This window comes from Nuphar pumila, chromosome 17 (assembly GCF_984573655.1).
Source record: "Nuphar pumila chromosome 17, dmNupPumi1.hap1.1, whole genome shotgun sequence".
Taxonomy (NCBI): domain Eukaryota; kingdom Viridiplantae; phylum Streptophyta; class Magnoliopsida; order Nymphaeales; family Nymphaeaceae; genus Nuphar; species Nuphar pumila.
The window spans coordinates 76,171,871-76,195,402 of record NC_143265.1 but is presented as its reverse complement, the minus strand read 5'-3'; the positions used below and the strand labels follow the sequence as shown (position 1 = coordinate 76,195,402).

At 40.3% G+C, this 23,532-nt stretch overlaps 1 protein-coding gene and 1 pseudogene across 2 annotated transcripts; one reads left to right on the top strand and one right to left on the bottom strand.

Moving 5' to 3' along the window:
- Positions 1 to 4,192: 4,192 nt before the first annotated feature.
- LOC149812283 (protein FLOWERING LOCUS D pseudogene) lies at positions 4,193 to 7,820 on the bottom strand (annotated as a pseudogene). The gene has a single exon (XR_016428552.1). The product of XR_016428552.1 is annotated as a protein FLOWERING LOCUS D pseudogene (transcript).
- Positions 7,821 to 16,694: 8,874 nt separating this feature from the next.
- Positions 16,695 to 21,613, top strand: LOC149812282 (5'-adenylylsulfate reductase-like 3). Its single transcript, XM_089993388.1, has 4 exons — positions 16,695 to 17,189; positions 19,637 to 19,824; positions 19,911 to 20,035; positions 20,804 to 21,613. Exons 1-4 carry the CDS (start codon positions 16,974 to 16,976, stop codon positions 21,241 to 21,243), a joined length of 969 nt encoding a protein of 322 aa, XP_089849514.1. The 5' UTR covers positions 16,695 to 16,973; the 3' UTR covers positions 21,244 to 21,613.
- Positions 21,614 to 23,532: the final 1,919 nt, after the last annotated feature.

The window sequence follows — 23,532 nt, the reverse complement described above, 5'->3', positions numbered from 1 at the left end:
AACGTTTCACAATTATGTTCCTCCAACTTGGGGTGAATGCAACAGACATAGGGGCTCCGCTTGGTTGGCAGGGGCAGTTAGTGCACGTCACCTTGTGTTGGGATGTTGCAAGTTCGAATCCCAATGGTATATAGTTGTATAACTCGTAGGGGTCTGAATAACCCCAGCTTTCTCTGTTGAAAAAAAACTTGGGATGAATGCAGACAGCAATCTTTGCTCTACTATTTCATTGTTCCTCTACATATTTTGCCTCATGCACATGTACCCAATGTAAGCAATCTTTGCCTCAACAGCCCTTGAAGGGTTTTATGGTTTGTGAAGAGAAAAAGGAAACAAGGGAGAAGCAAGCAAGAAAGAAGCAAGTGGGAAGCAAAATTAATAATAACAACATAAAAAAAACACAAAAAACAAGGGGGAGCAAAATAATAATAAAAATATGAAAAACACAAAAAATAAGGGAGAAACGAAAAAATAAATAATAACATGAAAATACAAAAAACAAAGGGGAAGAGAGAAAAAATGAAGGGGAAGCAAGTGAGAAGCGAGAGGGAAGCAATTTGAGAAGCAAGTGGGAAGCGCACATCCCACAAATGGGAAGTGAGTTTCCCCCATGCTTCCCGCCTCAGAAACACACTTCCCCCGTTGGGGATGCGTTTAAGGTGTGAGTTTAGTGACTTTCAGAATCAAAATATCCTCCAAAATTATTGGACAAACACATAGTAACCCCTTTGCATCAATTACCTAACAAAAATGAAATATGTTTTCATGCACAACTAAAATGGAAAAAATGGGCCATTTTCTTTGGCTTGCATATGTGCCTCATGCATTTTAGAGGAGATTTTGTTTTAAGAGATTTAGAGAACTTTTCCTTTCACCTATTCTGACATCGTTTCTACTTCCAAAAAAAATCTTATTGGCATGGCCTGAACTGTCAAATCTTCCTAATCAAACTATCGCTTAAAAGTTTGATTTTAGGACCTTGAGAGATCCAAAGGGCAGAAATTGTGCTTCCTATGGAGATGGTTGGCAGCATGGTGGAAGATATAACTAGAGCAGAAACCAAAGAATCTTTGAGGATGATCACGCATGAAAGTATTAAAAGGAGTAGCTGTTGTGTGACAAGCAAATGACATCTCTTTTGTATCATAATCATGCAAATAGCACCAACGGGGGCTCCACTTGTCTGGTAAGAGCAGCTAGTTCACGTCACCTTGTGTTGGGAAGTTGCAGGTTCAAAACCCAATGGTATAGGTTCTATAACTGGCAGAGGTCGGCCTAACACCAGCTTGCCTTTAAAAGTAAAAAATAAAAGAATCATGCAAATAGGATGTACCATTTGATCTCTGCCAAGGCCGTGATGTTGCTCAGCAGCTAACTTTGTTTTAGTCTTCATTCTTCTAGTGGATATTCGTTCTTTAACAAAACTTTTCCTTTTCTCCCTCAAACAAGAAAAAGGAAAAAACTAGTTTGAGACTGAGTTTTATGATAAAAGCATATAGAGTAGGGAAACCAAAATATGCTGAAGTAGTTGCTGGATTACTTCTATCCAATAGAATATTTCCGTGTGAGATCATCTAATGATAATGTCTTTTGATGGTCCACACTGCTAGATTATGGGCAAGCTCCTCTTTCATTGAGAGGAACTAACTACACCCATTAGCGTGAGATTTTGAGCCTCACGTGAACACTTAAACATCTTGTAGTGGCACCTCATAATGATACCCAAAGGATAGCAACTGAGCAAGGACTGCCACCTTAAACCCTTCTTGGATGATTCATAAGCCTTTCACCTATCAAGCACTTGAAATGATTTCCACAAAAGAAAGCTACTACATCTTCCAACCTTGGCGCTGTTCCCTACATGCTTTGAGCCAGTGCCTTCAACAATTCCTTCCCTCGCATATGGACAAATGACCCAGGTTCCCCACAAGAGAGGTACCTTTCGAATTATTCTTGTCAGATTCACGGTTTTCCTTCAACATTCCATGTATGGGATTTTTCTCCTATAAATCCTTCCACCAAAAGTTATGCATGGGCTTGAGTATCTTCGATTTTTCATCTTTTTCCAAAAGATGAGTTTATTCTCCTCTTAAAAAGCATGATTCTGTTTCTTTAATCACTGAAAAAGAAACAGAATCATGCTTTTTAAGAGAAGAGAATAAACTCATCTTTTGGAATGCCCATCTTTTTAATTTACTAAGAGAAGAGAATAGATTCACTGTATTTTAGTTTACTCTCTCAACCAAATAAATTTGACGAACTTATCAACATTGTTAGACCTATCTCTGTTTCATGCTTATTGTGTCAGCAAGTACCAGCAATGTAGCACATGTAAGGATAAGTAGTATTGACAAACACAATGATATCAATATTTCTTCTCATCCTCTGACTGGATATTTTTGCATCTTGGTGAATGGTGGTATGCAACTTTAGTTTCATTGCTCGCTGATTTCTTTTAGCCACTCCCTCAACTTCTGCTATACTCTTTCGCTCTTCTGTATGTTTGCATTTTGCTTGGTCTCCAAGTTTATGAAAAACAAAGGCTATTTCTTTCTACCTTGTTCCTATAAAGAGCTCTGCTCTACGGCAACAATGATAGTGTGTAAATAGAGTCTCAAAACCCTGAATTCCCTTGATTATGAGAACTCATTCTTCCATTGGCAGAGCTTCAAAATGTGAATCTTACTAATATTATTAGGAATGTGGCACATAAGGATGTTTTGTCCCAGCCTTCGGTTTCTAGATTTTTGCTTCTCTTGTATTGGTCCATCATTCAACCCTCTGTGAATTGATCTTTCTCCTTATCATTAACCTAGTTTTCATTATGTATGCTACTTGCATGTGGGAGATGTCTTTGAACTGATCTTTAAAAAATTAACTCCTACATCTCTTTTGCCCCAAAGTCAATTAGAGGCTCAGTTTCATGAGATGATTGAATGAAGGAACTACACTCAATGACATTGTGCATGGTCCTTGATTAATATCATGATTTTTTACCTAATAATGAATTCCAAACCACGAAGGGCGGAAGGTCCTCAAGTTTTTCACATCAATTTATGAAAAAAATTATGAAATCGGGACCCCCACAAGCATCTAGACTCTAGACTTGCTGAATTAATTGATACATGCAAAGTTTGTCTATAGATATTCATTTAGAACTAGCAGCTCTAAATGTTGGAACCAACATTGATGGTATGATGAGAGTCTACCTCAGTCTAGGTGGAATATGGTGCATGCTTTAACATAGCACTAGACTGAAGCTGATGACTCGTATTTCATGGCATCCTCATCAATCTATTGATTAGCCAGCATGATTAAGAGGTTTATGCATATAGAAGGAGGATGGCATAAAGGTCCACAACACGGCAATGAAGTTATGATACTCCTGAATTTGCATGGTTGGGTCAGAAGTAGAAGACATAATTGAAAGAAAAGTTTAATGAAACAAAACATACCCTTCACAAATGTATGAGAGTAAAATAGGATGCATTGGATCAGAAGTAGAAGACATAATTGAAAGAAAAGTTTAATAAGAAAAAACATACTCTGCACAAATGTATGAGAGAAAAAAAAAGATGCATGACATTTTCATGTGTCCAACCATGGAGAAGCCCTCTATCAACAATAACACCATCTACACTCATAGATGAAGATTGTGAGCAAGTATCACAAAGACTGATATTCCATGACACTGTTCAGATAATAGTGAAATACGAAAGCAACATAGAGCAAATCCAGCAGCTGAACCCTAATTTTTTCAATAATTCAGGACAAATTGACATCAAACACTTCACTTAGGTTGATCATGCGTACCAAGTTGCTTTACAGGTAGGAGTTCCCCTACAGCTACGATGCAATATGATAATCATAAACCAAGCATTCAGGTGTGGAAGGTATGGGATAACCGTCTGAGAACTATATTTAAACCATAAAACTGCTTGCTCTGATTTCTTACTATAGTTGCACAAAATATGAGCATATGATTGCACAGCGCGTGCATGTGTTTGCATGCCGTGTGGACACCTGTGCACGTATGTGTGTGTGTGTGTGAGAGAGAGAGAGAGATCATGAAATGAAGAGTACACAATTTCTTATTTCTTTTTTAATATTTTAACGATTTGAGGATTCAAACAAGCAATGAAATTTGAAACATTTCAAATTCTAGCTGCTAGTAGTCTACAATTTCGCTCAGTGTCATATAAGAAATAAATGTAACAGAAAAGCTGCATTAGCAATCAGGTTCTCACTTCAAAAGAAGTAGGCAGGCAACCATATCATCATGTTTACAAGCAAATACTTCTCAGCCACATGAAACCGTTCAGTAGATGATTACTGTTTTTCCCACTAATATACAAAAAAGAAACTCAAGTCAGAGAGTCTAGCTCTACATACCTCTATCAAAATCAGCAGTTAGACGGTTATTGCTTCCCTCCATAGAATTGAATTTGTTGTGCCTTATAAATTAGCATCAGAATTCCTATACTCCAGTGGACTTTCAATTATAAGGAGAATCTGTGTCAGCATATATCTATACCACACTACAGCTTCTGTACTTCACAGTAATGAGAAACTGGACTCTTGGTGATTTTTCTCCATGATATAGTACCAACTCACGGGCTACCTTAAGGCAATCAACACTCTATGGGGACATGGTAATTGGCAATTGCACTGCTCTTAAACAATTGATCTGCAAGGGATTATTCTAAGAAGGGGCATCGGCTGGGTCCATCTTGGATCGAGCTAGCTTCACCGCAGCAATAAGGTTTTCACCTGAACTGCCCAATCCTTTCTTCCCTACTAACCTTGCACCAAGCCTCTCTTGCAGCGCCCTGAGTCGGTTATCATCCCCTTCAACATTACTCAACTCCAAGGCCTGCTTCTTAGATATCAAGCAATACAACAAAAGGGGTACAAGCACCAACTTAACATCACCATTGCCAAAATCAGATTTGCCGCTGCAATTTTTCCCTCCAACAGACACTCTCAGCAATGAAACAGCATCAGGATCACCACATGCTGGATCAAACAACACCGAGAAATTCCCAAATGTCATATCGGGACTAAGAAAAAGATCAGCCAGCACCGATTCCTCAACCCCTTCCTCCTTAACCTGTTCTGTCTGAACCGAAATTCCCCTCCTGGAAGCCGCTCTGGAAATGTTGGCAGCCTCCCTCAAACCACTAAGGAATGCACCATGCATTGTAGCAGGATACCTTCTATTAGTCGCCTCCCCAGCGAAAAACACCCTTCCATATCCAACACTCTCCGCTAGGATATCATAGTCATCCCCAGAAGAGCCTACTGCAACATGCGAATAGGAGCCATAAGTGAATCTATCCTTGCCCCAACGTGTACAAACTGCCTGAATTGGATTAGGAACCTGAATTCCTTTGGGACCAAATATCCCTCTCAGAACCATAAGAACTCTCTCCACAGCATCCGCCGGAGGTACATTCTCGAATTTAATGGCGGATTCTCCTGCTACCAATGCAACCAGCAGAGGCCCCCCCGACACCGATGCATAGCTGTAGAACAGAAAGAATTCGCCTCGCTCTCTGGCGTCCTCAGTCAAGTGACCAAAAGTGTCGATACCTCCACCCCAGAACACACGAGGAAACAGCATTGCCACCTTGTTCAACAATCCAAACCCCAACCTCGCAATGGCGTCCTTCTTCGGCGGAGGAAGCTCGGGCTCGAACCTTATGGAACCACTCTTCAGCACCCCGAGCGGAACCGTGCACAGAACCATGTCGCCACGGAAAACCTGCCCTCCTACAGCCACCAAAACACCATCCGATCCATACCTTATCTCCTCCACCGTTCTCCCGTAGAAAACCGGCAAATTCTCAACCAGGACCCTCACGAGCCTCTCGTTTCCGCCTGGTATGAAGCAATGGTCCCCACCCATCTCATACGGGTCGTCCTGGTCCCAGAACGCAAGAGAAAGATTCGACAGGAGACCGGCATTTGCGTACTCCAAATTCGCCAAATGCCAATTCAATAGCATCATCTCCTCTGCATCCTCTGCGACCCGACAGACTCGCCGGAAAGTTTCAAGAGCGACGCCAAGAGAGACGTCAATCGACGCAATCTCGCCCATCGCCTGCCTGAGCTTACAAACCTTGTCCAGCAGCCGATTGAACAAATCTTCCACCTTCGCGTCCACCTCCGCGTTCACCACCTTCCCGTCCGGCCGGTACAGAGGGCACTGGTCGCGTACCTTGTGAAGGGGAAGCCCTAGCTGCCGAGCCATGACCGCGAACGGGTTCCCGTTGATCCCCGTGAGCACGCTCCCTCCAAGATCCGTGGCGGCGACCACCCCGTCCCCTTCCATCTTCTTCGTGAAGACGCGCCCGCCCGGCCGATTCCTCCCTTCGATGATTGCAACCTTGAACCCTAGAAACCTCAGCTGCCTCGCCGCCGCTAGTCCGGCGAGTCCCGCCCCGACGATCAGAACGTTCGCCCGGACGCTGGCCTCCCGAACGGCCAGTTGAACGCCGAAGTTGATGTATCCGTGGGTGAGGAGGAAGGCGTAGGCCACGGTGACGAGCTGCCGGTGCGCCCGCCGGATCGACTCGAAAGCGCGCTCCTCCGTCAACCAGACGTTCACGTTCGACCTCCATCTCGCGAGGATGTGGTTGCGGACGACGATGTAGTTCGCCTGGTCGATGCCGCCGATCGACGCGACGACGCTGGCTTCGATCTCCTCTTCCGTCAGGGAGTCGGAGGGGAAGCCGACGGAGTGGGCGATCATCGCCTCGATCTCGAGTTCCTTCGTGAAATCGGCGAACTTACGGCGCTTTCTCCGCGACGAGGCCTCGAGGTCGTCGATCTGCATCTGGATGATGTTGTCCATCAGCTTCTCGTTGTAGACACAGGACCTCGGCTTCCGCCGGAGAACTCGCAGGCCTTCCGCCGCCCCGGGAGGAGTCTGCTCCGGCGGGAGCTTCCTTCTTCGTCCCCGTCTTCGCTTCACCGGTTGCTCCACTGCTGGCTCGTTTGGATCTACTGGAAGGTGGGCCGGAGATGTCTCTGATGCCGGGGGGACGTTTTCCGGCATATCCTGCGGGTCAGCGAGTACATTTTCCGTCAACTCGTCGGGATCATGTGGAGGAGGAAGCTCCAGCGATGCCTGTGACGCCGGCGGAACGTTTTCCGTCGTAGTCTTGGGGTCGGAAAGCACGTTATGGGTCGATTCTTTGGGATCCAAAGGAGGAGGACACTCCGGCGACGTCAAAAGCACCGGATGAACATCTTCTGTCGCAGTCCGGGGATCGAAAGGAGGATTTTCCGGTGGGGCTCGGACCTCCGGAGACGTCAGTGACGCCGAAAAGACGTTACCCGGCGTATCCCGGCGATTGGAAGTGAGATTTCCCGGCGGTCGCGGCGCCTCGTTGGGATCCAAGGTAGGGTTGGCCGGTGACGTCGAGGCCTCCGGAGGGACGATTTCCGGCGGAAAGAAGGCCTCCGGATGTACGGTGGAGGACGCTTCTGGTGCGGGATCGCGGTCGTCATCCATGCTGGCTCATCGGACGATCGAGCGGAGTTTAGAAACCCTAATCCGCCACTCCCACCGATCCGAGTCGAAGCAAAGTTGTCCGATTCTCTCTCTCCCTCTCTCGCTCGCATCGCTAGCTTTAAAAACCATATCGGATTCGGGCCCAACACTTTCACGGGTCCGAGGGTACAAACGGGTCGGATCCCGTCTAACATAAATCAGACGTGTTTCTGTAATTTTTGAAAAGGTAGGCATGATTTTATAATTATGTTAAACATTAAGCGAGTTTTTTATAAATTTTTCTTTTTTTCCTTTTCTCTGAATCGGGTCGGATTTGATCTGAATGTGGATCTTTTTAGATCAGATAAGATCTAATACGATCTATTTGGATTTGGATAAGGAGAGCGTTTATCTGATATGGATTTGATTAGAATTTTAGGCCTTATACGATTGTATTTTACGTGTTATTTAACTTATTTTGCTCAAGGATGTTTCCCTAGATTTGGATCCAAACCACCAGATCACTCTGCACATATTTCGATTTGTTCTACTTTGGTGGTAGGGATTTAAATCGTGTTAGACTCGGGTTGGATCTAGGCAATACCGAGTCTCGTCTAATCGGATCCGACTTAAGTGTATTAGGACTCGAATTCAGAGTCAGATTGGATCAGATAAAACCAAATCTGGAACCGGTTAACTTCAAAGCCGACATGTATATATATTATAGTCGGATTCAGATGTTAGTCAGAATCGGACTCAGATTCCAATGCAAAATCCAATGCTGAGTATGGATCTGATTATTAATCAAATACTACCTTTACAATTGGATCCCAGTAATTGGATTTGGATTTGAATTGAATGCTGGATAATATCAGATCCGTTGACATTGCTACTTGGATGTTTTGATCAGACGGGACCTGACCTTTAGATAGGCTGGTCCGGGCCAGGGATGGTTCTACAAGTCATGCAATGCCCAAAACAATGGGTTTGTGCGTTGGTCTCGCACAATGCTGTCAGTATTGGTATCGGTTTGGTCACCGATTCAGCTGTATTGGCCGATACCGATACTCAAGTGAATCGTTCTGTATTAACAAAAAAATAATAAAAAACATTACTTATTAATCATAACGTGACAAATGTTAAAACCATTAAAATAATATTAAAAATAAATTGTATATTTATCAACAAAATCGGCAATCGGGTCTGGTAACGGGTTGGCGGGTCAGAATACCTCAACACAAACATGACCCGTTTATTAAACGGGTCGAATGTGGCAAACACAAACACGACCCATTTATTCTGACACGACACGGCAACCCGTTTATTAAACGGGTCAACCCGATAACTTGAAGCATAAAATCCCGAGCTTATCTTTCTTTTCCCCTTATTAGTTCTCACTAGTCCAAAAACTCTTATTTTCCTTCGTACCAAAATATGGGTCCTTCTCTAATCACCAAAAGAGCTCATCATAGTGAGGAAAACAAAGAAGAAAACCTCATCACAGTGAGGAAAACGAGAATAAGCACCTATACTTATTCCAACCCCTTCTTCAAGATAAAAAAATGAGGTGCCTTCAGCGGGAGAGACGAAACGTTGGGCTTGCTTTGCTTGGGTGCCAAACCAAGAGGAGGAACAAGAGGGAGGAGAGAAGAGGGTGGTGGTGTGCGCCTGTGCAGTGATGGCAATGAGGTGGAGAGGAGAGGTCTCGGGCTCTCGACTGCGGCTAGGTAGAAAGGAGTTAGGTGGGTGACTAAAGTGTAAAGTTAGGAGTTAGGGTTAGATAAGTTTATATATATATATATATATATATAAACGGGTTGCGGGTTGACGGGTTCATGTAAACGGGTTGACCCGCCCGCCTAACCCATTTATTAAACGGGTCAAACAGGTTGGCGGGTTGGCATACCCCTAACACGAACACAACCCGTTTAATAAACAGGTTAGGCGGGTCGACCCGTTTACAACACAAACCCGTTTAAGCCAAACCCTAACCTGGCTAAGAAGCGGGTTGGTGGGGTGGGTCAGATTTTGCCACCCCTACTGATAATATTGATAAAGCCCCGTTCACTTTGACCGACTCTTGAAAGCTTGGTGTGTTGACTAAACCGTGAATGACCTGATTGTTGGGTCTGTGTCAGACTCATCCAAACACAAAAGACCTTGTGTTTGAAGCGTATTCACAAATCTCATTTCGGAAAATCATAAGTGAGGATTTTTGCAATATTTTGAAAAAACAAGATTTTGTTTTGAGAATCTCGTGGAAATACAAATACATTATTGGAATAATTATTCGTATATATGATGAAAATAGAAACATTACAAAAATACTAGAAATAATGTGTTTTCATCATGCTAATATCAGGTTAAAATTAGGGATGGCAATAGACCCGGAGAAAACATGGCCCCACACCGTTTGGACCGGGGTTGGAGGACATGAAAGGAGAATGAACCAAGGATGGAGGTTAAAATCAAAACCTGTAAGGGGATGGACTTACTCTTACTCCTGCATTGCCCCACCCCATCTCCGATCCTCGTTACAGAAATTGTTATTATACCCTTATACTTCCTAACCCTAACATAAAACTCTTTCTTGAGTCTCTTCTTCCTCTCTTTCTTCTAATGAGTCGTGTGAGCTCTCATTTCTCTCATCTCCTTCCTCTAGCAACAACGAACGACAAACTTAGAAAACGGGGTACTGCCCCATTTGGACCGGGGATGAAAGACATGAAACAAAGAATGGACCAGGCATGGAAGTTAAAATCAAAACTCGTGCAGGGATGGAGGCAGGGATGGTGGGCAAATTTTTAAGATGGGACGGGGTAAAAATTTAAGATGGGGCGGGAGTGGCGACCTTGTCCCCTACCCCCACCCCAATCCATTGTCATCCTTAGTTAAAATGTGTATTTTGCAAATGTCACAAATTTTCAATAAAATACATACCTTCAAAATGTCATGCTAAAATCATGACATTTTCAAATATTTGTGAATTGATTGTGCCTGGGGATGCAAACAAGTTAGATTCATAGTAGATCCTGCCATAACTGGATCTAAATCTGAAATGCAAACAATACATCTTAATTCATATCTAAATCCAAATCATATCTTAGATTGAATTCAAATCCAAAATACATGTGGTAATATTGGATCTAGGAAAAACAAAACAAACTATTTACATGTAAAAAAAATGCATTCTAGTGGGATTTTGATTTGGATCAACTCTAGATCTGACTTAAAATGTTGATCTAAATCCAAAAGTGATCTAAATCCACATATGGGTTTTACTTAAAGAATTCATATAAAATAAACATGCCAGATTCGAATCGGATATCTAATTTGTTTGCAGCCCTAATTATGTTCAAGGTATTGAAATTAGTTACAAGTATGTCGCAAAAAGAAAGGCACACTTCTCCTATGTGGTTCATTTAAATAATCATTTTAAAATCTTTTGATTTACCTTCATCACTTGAAAACGACAAATATCTTCAAGATTGAAAAAAAATCAAATAGATTTCAATATCTTTTTTTGTTATCTAAATTTTGTATTAAAAACTTTATGAAAATATTCAAGTCATTCTTCTACTTGATGGTATCTTGTAAATGAAAAGTATAGATACTCACACCTATGAAAATATTCAAGTAGGTGTTCCGAGAGTGCCTACTCCCACCTAATAGAAGCTTTAGATTTTCAAGTTTCTTAAACTTTTATTGTTGATAAGACCCTATGGATATAATCTATAAGCATTATTTAGTAGAAAACAACTTTTGAATCATGTGATTGTAGCGTCATGTATGTTTTTAAGACCTTTAAAAATCAATTAATCACAATGTATAAAAATTTCATGACTTAAAAAATCTTAATTTTATGTCCAAAATACATTATCCAAAGTATGATTCCTATCAAATAAACTATGTTGAGTACATTCATAAGGTTTAATTGAGAAGCTACAACCTACAACCATGATTTCTAGTATGTGGGAGTAAGTACTCTCGGAGCAACATAGTATTACTCTATAAGCATATGTTTGTCAATACATTTGAATTTGATTGATACTATTCTTAAGTTAATTATGACTATTTGTTGAAGCTTGAAAATATAACCATATAATATCTTTGAAAGTCAACCTCTAGTTAGCAAGCGCATGAATATATGAGCCATTGGGTTGGGGCTAGGTTGGGTCCAGATTTATGTGATCCTGTTCTTATGGTTAGACTTAGGTGGCATTTGTTTTATGCCTTTTCAATGAAAGAAACTATATTTCATAGGAAATTGAATATTTATAAAAATCAAAACAAACGTGTCCATGAGAAATATGTTCATACCTCCCTTCATAGATAAACACTTTCCCTAAGAAAAACAACTTTCCTATCAAAATGGGTTCATACCTCTCTTCATAGAGAAGTACTTTTCCTTAAAAATGGTCTTTGATGCAAGAGCAAAGCAAAGCAAATTGGGTTTAGCAGGGCTCATTCATATCCATTTTATTTTTTGATTTTTTTATCTTTATGTTTAGATATTAAATAATTATGTCTGATCCATATTATTGAAACAAGTCTTATTTTTTTATATGGTTATCAGATTATGTAGTTGTTTAATTCAAAATTAAGAAATTTTCATTTATTTATAGGTGATACATTTTGTACTTAAAGTAGTTCATTGGATATTGAAATCAATTATTTTTAGTTATTTTTAAATTTTAGTTTATTTGTAATTTCTTTCTATTTTTATGTATATTTTTATTTGTTTTTTGCTTTTTTTAGATATTGTAGTTAATTAAATTTTTTATGTAATTTTATTTTTGGGTTTACATCAGTTGGTATCAGAGCAAGATCATTACCTCGATTCAAACAAGAGATGATCCTGATGAAATTAAGATCATTCAAGCATTGAGTTCGAGAACATTTTGATCGAGTCATGAGTTTCTGCTACCCTAAGGTTTTCTCAAATTTGTGACAAGCTTGGTTGTCAATCAATGATGTTCCGTGATCAGTTGATCCTTCATAATATTCATATACAACAACCACTCATCAATGTGACCAACCTTACTTTATGATGAAACAACAATCATGGCCATTATTTGATGACACCTACTGGTTGGTCCTCACCATTGAAACACTTTCAGGAAGCGCTCCTACCTTTGCTTACTCGAAAACAGTCAGTTGATCTCATAGTCAAGCTTCTACCCCTGCAATCCAACAACATTCGAGTTATGGGGGACATGTTATTGACCCAAATTCGACACAAGGTAAAGACCAGCAAGTCACCCGTTGGCCAACCAATTACACCAAATCCCCTCTCCCATCTTTTCCTTTGTCATACTCTTCTCCACTATCGTCGTTGACCCCTTATCATGTCCCCAGCTCACCACAAACTGGCCACCAGTAAGACATATGATAGCCATCCGATTCACATTTACTCTCTTCTTCTTTCTCACCTTTATTGTCACCTATTCTGAGCCTTCCTCATATACACCAGCTTCGGATGGCCAATGAGACTTTTGGTCGTTGCTCAACTCCACTCTAACCTCATATTTCTCTCCTTTATCACTGTCACCTCACTCTCACTTGTTCTCTCTTTATCTCACCTTATGGTCGTCATCAACAAGGAGAATACAAGTGGAGAGCTAGCCAAATGCTGGTTGTCGGTCACCCATGACCATCGATATCTATGGATGTCTACTGGTAGCCTTGCCAAAGGTTGCCCCAAGTTGGTGGGTAAGGGTTTGTTCCAAAACCCTAACCCTCGCCCTCACCATTCGAACTCCCATTGTCGGGTGGTATTGGAGGAACTAAATCGGTTCAGCCTCTCTCTCTCTCTCTCTCTCTCTCTCTCTCTCTCTCTCTCTCTCTCTCTCTCTCGTAACATAGTTTCTAGAATCGGCTCAGAGTTCCAGAATCATTTTCAAGCCTCGTTTGTTCAATCTAACCATGCTTTAGACCTTGGATTGACCTTAAATTTATATTTGTTGACCTAAAATACTCTAAATTTCTATCAAATCTCTCTAGATTAGACGCAAACCCAATATTATGAATTCAAATCATTACAATCTCAATACCTCTCTTATGACGCATCTAACTCCTATTTGGACCAATACCCGCTCCAATATTCAACCAAACCAACCCCAAGTGACCCAAATACTCATTATAACCCAAATCACTACTCAAACCGACCTCATCCTATTTAAACATGTTATCTTACTTGTCCAAGCCATAATCTGATCCAAGATCCATAATTTAGCCAAACTCAGTCCAATGCCCAAAGCAATCCACATGTCTCAAGATCGGGTCCAACCAAGGTCCAATCTAAGTTGATGTGTTCCTATTTTGGAACCATGTTTAAATTCCCTGAGATCGAGACTCGAATCCAAAACCAAGGTCACCCAAGTTGCTTCAAGATTTAAAGTCGCCCAAGTAAAGTTCATTTTATGGAGCGAACCCAAGTGGATCGAATCCACCAAAGCCAAGAACGAGTTGTCCATATCCAATCCACCTTACAAGGGCATTCTTGGTATTATAAAAGATATGAGACCCATGAAAAAGAGCTGACCTTCCCTTGGGAGACTTCCTAGATAGGTGTGTACAAGAGAGTAAAGAAGGTTTCTAAGTATTACCTTGGCTCTAAGAAATGTGTTACTTATTTTGAGTTAGGTGTTATATAAGTTTAAGTTTAGTCACTTAGGATTTCTCATTTGCATTTATATTTTCTTGTATTTAAAATAAGCTTTTTAGGTCTCTCTTAGGCCTATAAAAATGATGCTTTAAAGAACATTTAGAAGAAAGAAATATTAAATCAAGAATTTTCTCTCTCTCTCTCTCTTTTAAGAATTTGCCCCCTTTAGTGAGACGATTTTCTCTTTCTCTCTCTTGTACCTCTTGGCCCCTAGGCCCTCTTCCCTCCTTCCTTACCCTACGTGTTTCTACCCTCCTTAATTTGTTCATCATACTTTGGACTCATCTCTTGGTTATGTAAGGTAGTCTAAACTCTCAAAGGACTAGAATTGCCTAAGTATTACATAGAATCAATTATACGTAGTGTTTGTGCGAACTGCATCAACTCTTCGGTGAACGCATACTAATCCTACACAAAATATGGTTCTTGAGCTTGGTTGGATGGACCATACCTTCTCCTAGCCTTAAGATACTATACTTAAATTATGTAAGTCCATAGAACCCACTTCCTAAACCTCTCATAAACCCCAACTTGTCAGTTGTTGTAATTTTTTTAAAATAACTGAACTTAAAAATAATGTTTCTCTTAAACTATACCTAGTCTAGACCTGAAAAATTAACCCTTTTTACCCCTATTTGTCCTTCACCTATTTATTGAAAATCAGATCTTAATTCTTTCTTTATTAAAGAGAATTAAATCTAACACCAAAACTTATTTTGCATAAATCTCAGTACTGAAACAAACATGATCTAAACCCGTGTCCTGAATTTGCCTATTTTTAATTTCCAAACTAGATCAACCTAGACTCTTAAATTTTAACCAGAACTTCTCTAACTTGTTTCAATCCTAAACCTATCTTTGTGATTTTTTTTAATTTTATTTTAAGAGAAATTACTCACTCTCTCAAGGTTTGTTGAAAACTGAACAAAATCCAGTTCTTGAATAAACTCATAACTTCTCAGAATTTTATCTCTGCAACTCCTAATCTCTTTAACCTAAAATTTTAACCCAAGCTTCTCTGATGTATTCTTAGCCACATTCTAATTTTTCAATATTTATTGTGTTGTATTTTAGGAGAACCCATTTTTTTTTTGAACCATGTCATACCATACCTGAACTTGTTACACAAACTTGACATTGACCTAATCAAACCTAATCCAAGCTCACCTAAACCCTACAACCTGAGCCTAGGCCCACATAATACAACATAAGTGTAGAGTTGAATTAGTGGATCCAAATCCTTGTGATACTCACGAAAATCTAATGACACAATTTAAGACAGGTTTAACTCATTTGCAATGTCTTTGTCTTTATCATTGCTCTAGATTAGTGCAAGAGTATATAAAAGAATTTCAACAATCACAAATTGACAAGACCATTAAGAAATATGTTGGTAGGTATATTGATGAGCTTGGGTTTCACATATAACAAATTAAGGCATATCACAATCACATCTCTAGAACAAACAATTCAAAATGTGTTGGATCTTGAAGCAGTGCTCAAACAAAAAGAAGAGAAACCTTTTACATGTTCCTAAAACTACCGAGACCCAAGTAGGAGAGACCCATGTAAATTCCAGTTCAAAGGAGATTAGTCTAAAACCTCTCCTAAAGCCTATTCCAACCCGTCTAACAACCAAGCCCCCACCCCACTATGCCAACACCCCCTTGGGGCTAGATAATCTTTTTATTTTTTCTGCAAATCTGTTTTGGGTTTTTCGTCACCTTTTCAAGGTTTTCTTTGGGTGAGAGTTAAACAAATGAAGGGGCATTTGTTTCATGCCTTTTCCTTTGAAAGAGTCTCTCTTTCACAGGAAATAAGAACTATTTCTTATAAAGGGTGAAACAAACATGCTTATGAAAAATCAATGGCCAGACATATAATAAATGAGAAAAACAGCTTTTGTCAAAATGGTTTCATACCTTCCCTCCTCTTGGGGAAGCACTTTCTCACTCTAAAGTGACCCTTTTAAAGAAAAGGGGCTTCACTTGAGTGGGAGTTTAACAAAACATGATAATAGACCATACTTTAGGTTGACGGGTTGGTGAACAGAATGGGCTGGTTTGCATGTCAAAGCCATATAATCATCATGAATGTGATCATTGACTCAGCAAAGTTGCATTGCTTAAGAATGAACCAGTGGTTTGAAGCAAGGATTGGTAAATAAACCAAAATATATTTGAGATTCAATTAAGCTATGTTTGAAAGGCTTTAATCTCAATTAGAATATCTGACAATGGATGTGATTGTGAAAGTTTTTTTTTTTTTGAAAGGCAAGCCGGGGTTTGGCCAGGTAAACCACGAACCGGATCAAGATTGGAGGGCTCCAAGTCCAAACACCTAGTGAGGCTTACTCCCTCGGGCAGGGAGAACCCGACGTAGTCAACAGCGAGTGCGAACTAGGCCGAACCATGATACCAGCGGGGCCTTGTAATTGGAACATCCAATCAGGGGCAATAAAGTCATTAAAGGAAGTCAACGTCACCCCAACTCCCCCTTTTCCCCGAAACCACCCGCCTCCAACGAAGCAGAAACGGAGCACCCTGAAACCACCCTTGACGAAAATACCCTCGCCACCCGTCCGGCCATTTCTCCCTCCATGAACGGGTGATCCTACGAGCTTCCATCTGCGGAGAGGAATTCGCTCTCCCGGCTCCCTTCTTTCCCAAACACGCGCGTTCCAACTCCCCTCTGAAACCCATCGCCCCTCCTCCTTCTCCTTCCCCTGGACAACGAGGCGTAGGGTTGCCCTAAAACTTTAGGGCTCCTTTCTCTCTCTCTCTCTGGTTCGTGGTTTACAGGGAGGCGATGTTGAGGGGGAGGGCGTCGTGGGAGATGGGGCTTGTCCTCGGGTGGATGCTCGGCTCCGTCTTCCTCGTCACGCCTCTTAGGGTTTCCTCTCCCCCCGCGTGCCCCGCGATCTGGGCCGTCGATATGGTGGTTTTGGGGCTCTCCGAATCGTGCTCACCGTCGGATTTGGAGTCCCGACGGGCGTACGATGGAGACCATCTTGGTGTCTTGGAGGTATCTCGGTTTATTCTTCTTCCTTTTTTTCAGTTTTTTTTTTCTCCCATTTTTGGTTTATCTTAATCGTTGCCGTGTTCTTGATTTTGGGTATGAATTTTAAGGTTTTATGGGTTTTCTCTTTTTTTTTGGTGATCGTGTGTGGAATGCTTTCTGGAAACGTGTTTTTTTGGTAGATTTGAGACATTTGAGGTTTAGGATGCAATATGAACCGAAGAAGGCATCGCCTTTGTCACCAATAGTGATGCCTTCGATGTCTCTAGTGGTCTTCTCCTCCTCCTGATTACTTTGCCGGTTTGGTGGCCGTTTTTGATAGTGAAAATTGTGAAAGATTGTTGTAATCCTGGTGTCCGGTGGCATTTTGGTTTTGTTTTTCAATTGCCACCCTTCTGTTAATCCACTGGGTGAAAGTTTGTGAGAGTGTTGGATTCTAAATGGGTCGATTTGGCTTTCGACGGCAAGAGATGATTCTTCTGGAATTCTGGTTTGTCAGAAGGGAATCACGGTTTTCCTTCGTTGGAATTGTGTTTTCTTTCTTTCATCTTTTAATATTTCTTCTGTAATAGTTGTAAAATATATGATTGCGTTACAGTTGGTAGTGTGTGCTTTTCCTGTAAGCATTCTCTTGCACACGTTGTGGTACTGATTTTAATAATTCTGAGGGTCATCCTGTTGATAGATGATTTCGAATGCTGTTACACAGTCATTTTCTGCTAATCAATTTTTTAGTTATAGGGCACTGGTGTATCGAGCTAATGGGTATTCTGAACAGACCCAATTTGAGTCTACCCAATGTCGGTTGTATCAAAGTGGAGTGGACCCCAAAGGCCACTCTACAAAAACGTCTTTTTCTTGATCAGTAGTTACTAAGTCTCTTATTTGATTTAGGAGCTTCTTTTAGGCTAAATGCAGGTGTAAGCTTGAATTTTGTCATTGATACCGTATGGCTACACATAAACATCAATGATGATTTCGAGCTATAGATTGTGAGGTGTACTGTGTATGTTGTCCAATTAAAGACTCCTGTTTGGTGTGTTTCTGCCATATGAAGAGTCGTTTGCAAAAGTGTTATGATGGAAGAGCTGTTTGATCCCCGGCATGATGACAACCTGATGTGGGTTACAACTTCCAACATATTGATGTCCTCCTTTTGACAAACAAGTCATTGAAGAAGATAAAGCGCATGCTCTTTTGAATCTGAGAATGGGTAAATATGCAACTATTCAAAGAGATAGAGCTAGATTTTCACCATTATGATATATTTATGGATATGAAGAGTGGCCTGACATTTATGATTCGTAGTTGATGTGCAAAGCAAAAGTATCTCAATGAAGATGATCATCTTGAAAGGGTTGAACAACTTCCAAAGTGATGAGCAACAAAAAAATAGCCTTATGGAAGGAAAAATAAAATAAAATAGAAGAGGTTTTATTAACCAGTGTATGCGATGGCAGATTTTCAGAATTGAGGGTTTACTAATTAGAACTAATTCATGCATCATAAGGACAACCAGAGAACAAAAACAAATGGGGGATGGAATTAGCATTTTCTCAGGTATTTAATCTGTTCGAATCAGGGATGTTTGATGGTGTTTCAAATCTAAACCAAGTGGAGCTATTCATTCTGGATTGTGTCAAAGTTCTACAAAGCCATCTGATTGATTACTTGGTAACAAAACTCTTAGCCAATTTGGAAGTTTGGCCTTCTAAGTTAATATAGGCTGACATTGAGTTTTTGCTAGCAATAAAAAATATCTAAGTTTAATGCTTTATGTGTGTTTTCAAGAACAGGAAATACAAAAGATCTGACACTGTCAAGGGCCTTCATGTTCTCCATCCTGGAAAATCATGAAGAACATCTTTAAGCTTTTATCTTTTCTTTTTCCCCCCTTATTGGTTCCTTTGTTTGATTCATAATATTAAATTGATTTTTTTAAGACCTTGGTGACAATTTTGTTATTGGTAATTCTATACTACATAGTTAATTCCTTCAGGAATTTTAGGCCCGAGTTCTCCAATTTCTGGCATATAACTAAATCAAACTCTAACCAATTCTTGAACTTCCTGAACATAAAGGGTTGCTGGGGTTTGGTTCATTTTTAGCTTAACATGTTAGTCAAGTTTGTTTATCATATTCAGTTTGCTGACTGCTAAATTTGTGTTGTTGCGACATTCTTATGTGGCATTTCAGTTCTGTTAGTTTGTACTGGCATTCTTATATTGCATTTCAGTTCTATTAGTTTGTACTTTTTTCATTCCAATGAAATCATATTACTTTGCAGCATAAACTTGGTTCACTGACCAGATTGCACTTTTGTGGATATCTGTTTAATTTCTATGATGTTAAATCTTTACTTTGATTAATGTTTGTGAATCGATGTTATTCTTGCTGTGTATTTTATTCTCCTGTGAAGCTGACGTGGTCCATCTTTATTGTGTGCTATGAAGGTGGATGAGGTTTCCTTGCACAGGGTGTTAAATCTGATTCACAGAAATAGTGACAGTTATGTTGCTATACTCTTTCATGCATCCTGGTGCCCTTTCTCAAGAATGAGCATGTCCATGCTTGTGATTCTCTCTTCTTTGTTTCCCACCGTCCACCATATTGCGATTGAAGAATCTGCTGTTGGGCCAAGGTATAATAATTCATCTATCTGGTTAACTGGTATTTTTGTTACTGATACTTCTGTGCCATTTTTTAATGACATGAATGAAATTGCAGTATGCTCACAAGGTATGGGGTTCATGGATTCCCAACTTTTTTCCTACAAAATTCCACAACATGGCTGCAGTTTCGTGGGTCAAAGGCGTTGAGCTCTTTGATACCTTTTTATATGGATGTCACAGGTATGGTCCTGTAAAACAATATTCACAGATTGTGTTTTAACGTTTTATGTCTGTAGCGTCCATGCAGTGTTTTGTTTGGTGGTATTTGGTATCAGTAAAGATGTCTTTCAAAAACTTAGTGTTTCTTATTAAAACCTAGGTTGTTGCTAATGCTATGCATGTAGATTTTGTTAGCATGTCTTGACCTGCATATACAGACTTCAGAGCCAAGATGCGGTTTAATCATTTTTAAAAATCATATGATTGGACCACTGGTACAGCAAAAGAGGTCAACCTGTTAGGTCAAACTGCTTCCAACCCTGACACGGTCACACTGATGAAAAGATCAAAGGAACTGACCTTTCTTTACTCTCTGAGTCACATTCATGCAAATAACTAGTACATTGTTGGACATAAATTTGTCTGGCTCATGAATGAACAGGCTCAATTTGTATGCGTGTTTCGGTTTTCAAACCATTATCTATCTGACATCCAGTCATGTTCATTACTGACCTGGTCTCAATCATTCAAATGTTAAATATCTAATAGCGACTTGAAACCATGGTTGTCATGTCTTAACGTAATTGTGTACAAGTGAATACTGAAGATATTTGGAGCCAAGTCATAGAGCTTTAGTCCTATGAAATGGATCAAGTTGTTAAGTTCATCTCATTTTTGGCTTATTTAAAATCTGGTTTTTCATTTCTTTAAAATTTAAATTATGGGAGTCAGTGCAGCCTGAGATTCATTCCCTTGCTAAGACTTGTGTTGGAAATTGCCACTTCTCAGGCATCAAGATATCATCTGAAGATCTATCACTGGAGAAAGTGAGGGATAAGGCAGTTAAAGATGCTGCTAAGGAAAACAATCCATTTTCATGGGCAAAGTCTCCTGAAAAGTTGCTTCAGCAGGAAACTTACCTAGCATTGGCTACTTCATTTCTTGCCCTGAGGCTCCTTTATTTTCTTCTCCCAAGGCTGCTTGCTGGGACAAAATGGTTTTGGAGAAGATATGTGCAAGACATGAGTGTTGCCGTTCTCTGGGAATGGCTTCAAGCTTACTGTAAACAAGCAGCGCACATCTTTGGCTATATGTGCTGCGTTCCAAAGCTCTGCAAAGGGAGCAACTTACAGGGAGGGGCAATGAATGCGAGAGCATGGGCTTCAAAATCACTGGCTTCTGTATCCATAAGTGAAGGTACATCTAGTAGGATTTCTCTGGTGATTTAGATTGAATGCGGGAGCCGTTAACTAGTTTTCACTATACAAGCCTGTACAGCCAAAAAAAATTTCCTTCCAACATTGGGGTCTAAGTGAAGGCATTTCAGTGGGTTTGATCATCACCACCCTGTAGAGTTGGCAGCTGGGTGTAGCAGTATCAGTGAACAGCCTGTGCTGTTTTGATTCAGCACTTGCTTTATAGGAGGCGACTGTTGATTCCATCGCAAGTAACCGTTGCATTATTACTTGCTATCGAGTTCGGCTTCATATATATTTCTTTCATAGATTGTTCTTCACTGTTGCTTAAGTAGTGCAGTGCTTTCTCATCTTTCTTACTAAAGAAAGTAATGCTGACATGACCTGCCAGCTGCTGCAAAAACTGTTCTTTCTTTGCTTCCTTCCCCGATATCTTTGCACTCATTTGCTTCATATTTCTTCAAATTGCTTCCTTTATACACCAATAATGAGGATACTGTATGTGGTGGTGTTCTTGTACAGAAGCATTGTAATAAATCAATCACCCCTCAAGATGTATGAGCACGGGGCACAAAAAACAAAAAACAAAAAACAAAAAACAAAAATTAAAGGACTGTGATGCCATTCCATCATGGAATTTGCAGCTAATTGAAGATTGCCATTTGATTCTGAGATATGGTAAGCTAACGCTGAATTCATTGGGATAGAGCATGGTAAAACTTCCACAATGTGCTGCATCGTTTATCGAAATGGCACCCATAACATTGTCTATGGGTGCATGGACAGTATGGCCTTGGATTGTATATACTGCCATCTCACTCATCACTAGAACAATACTGGTGTCCAGTTTAATCATGTGCCTATTGATCGACTCTTTTCCTTCCCAACCAGCATAGTTACCTGAAGCAATCTTGACCCTACCGCTAGGAGTTCCCCTGAAATCTGAATCAAACTTGACTGCACTGCTGAATATACAACTATGTGCTTGTATGCTTGTTATGGTAAACTCTAACAGATCTTGCATGTTATCATTCTGATGCATCCAAGTTTAATCCTATGATGTTATGAACATCTATGCAATGCTAAAATCTGGTTAAGGCCAAACCAAGAGTAGAATGATTGTGCCAGGTCCGACCTCTTTATGTTCCTTTTCACCAGGGCATCAAATGGCTAGGATAAGCCGAGTCATCAGAATTCCCACTCTCAAATTTCAACTATTGATTAGACTCTTAAGGACACATTTGATTACACTTTTAAATGTGCAAATGAATCAAATGTTAAGGTGAACCAAAATCAGATGTGAAAATGAGAATGTGTTTACAATTCACAGGGTCACCCACATGAAATGCAATCTCACAACGTATGAGTAAATGCATCACATTTGGGTTATTTATGCACCAACAATTTTTGCACTTTTGCTAGACTTTAAGAACGGGCTTGTGAGAACCACTCTCACAAATGAGCTAGAATGGTTCTCACTAGGGCTATGGCTAGTAAAAGAACTGAGCAACTCACGACTCAGCTTGTGCTAAACTCATCAAATGAGCTCGGCAGGCTGAGCTACAAGCAGCTCGTATAGTCTAAGTGAGCCGACTACAAACAATGGGTGTTCGTCTCGGCTCATCTGTCAAACAAACATAAGGCATATCAGCTGGGTGTGTATGAAACACTGAGGTCACAGGTTAAATTCTCACTATGGTCTCATGTAGAAAAGAGGAACTTTGTTTTTCTTAATGAGCCAGCTCAGGTTTTGCTCATTTGGCTCATGCTCGAATGAGCTCAGCTTGGCTTGCACAAGCTAGAGAGCTGAGACCGAGCAAGGCCTAGCTGTAAACTGATCGAGCCCGAACAACATATGTTCAGTTTATTCGGCTCATTTACCAGACCTAACAGGGGCCAAGGAAGCGTGCCCTAAAACTTATTGTCCAGAGATTAATGTGTATATGATGGACAATTGAGAACTTGACACGGAGGAGAGCTTAAACAGTGATATGAGGATCAACTGTGTTCGTTATCAACCATTTGCTTAAACAATGGTTCCTGAAAATTTTCCATTTCTTTCTGGGTATAGAAAGGGCAATTAAAATAACTCAAAATATAATGGAAGCAATAAAAAAATGGGATTTTCGGCCATAAAAGAAATGGATAAGTCACCTCATCACAGCAGTTAGTGAGGAAACATTAGTGTGTTTCATGAATGAATAGTTTGATTTCTTCCCAAGGTGGTGTTTGGATGCAATCATTTATCTAGATAAATGGGACAAAGTGGGATGTTCTATTTTGGAGCACAATGCAATTTCCAAGCTTATCCCATTTATCTGG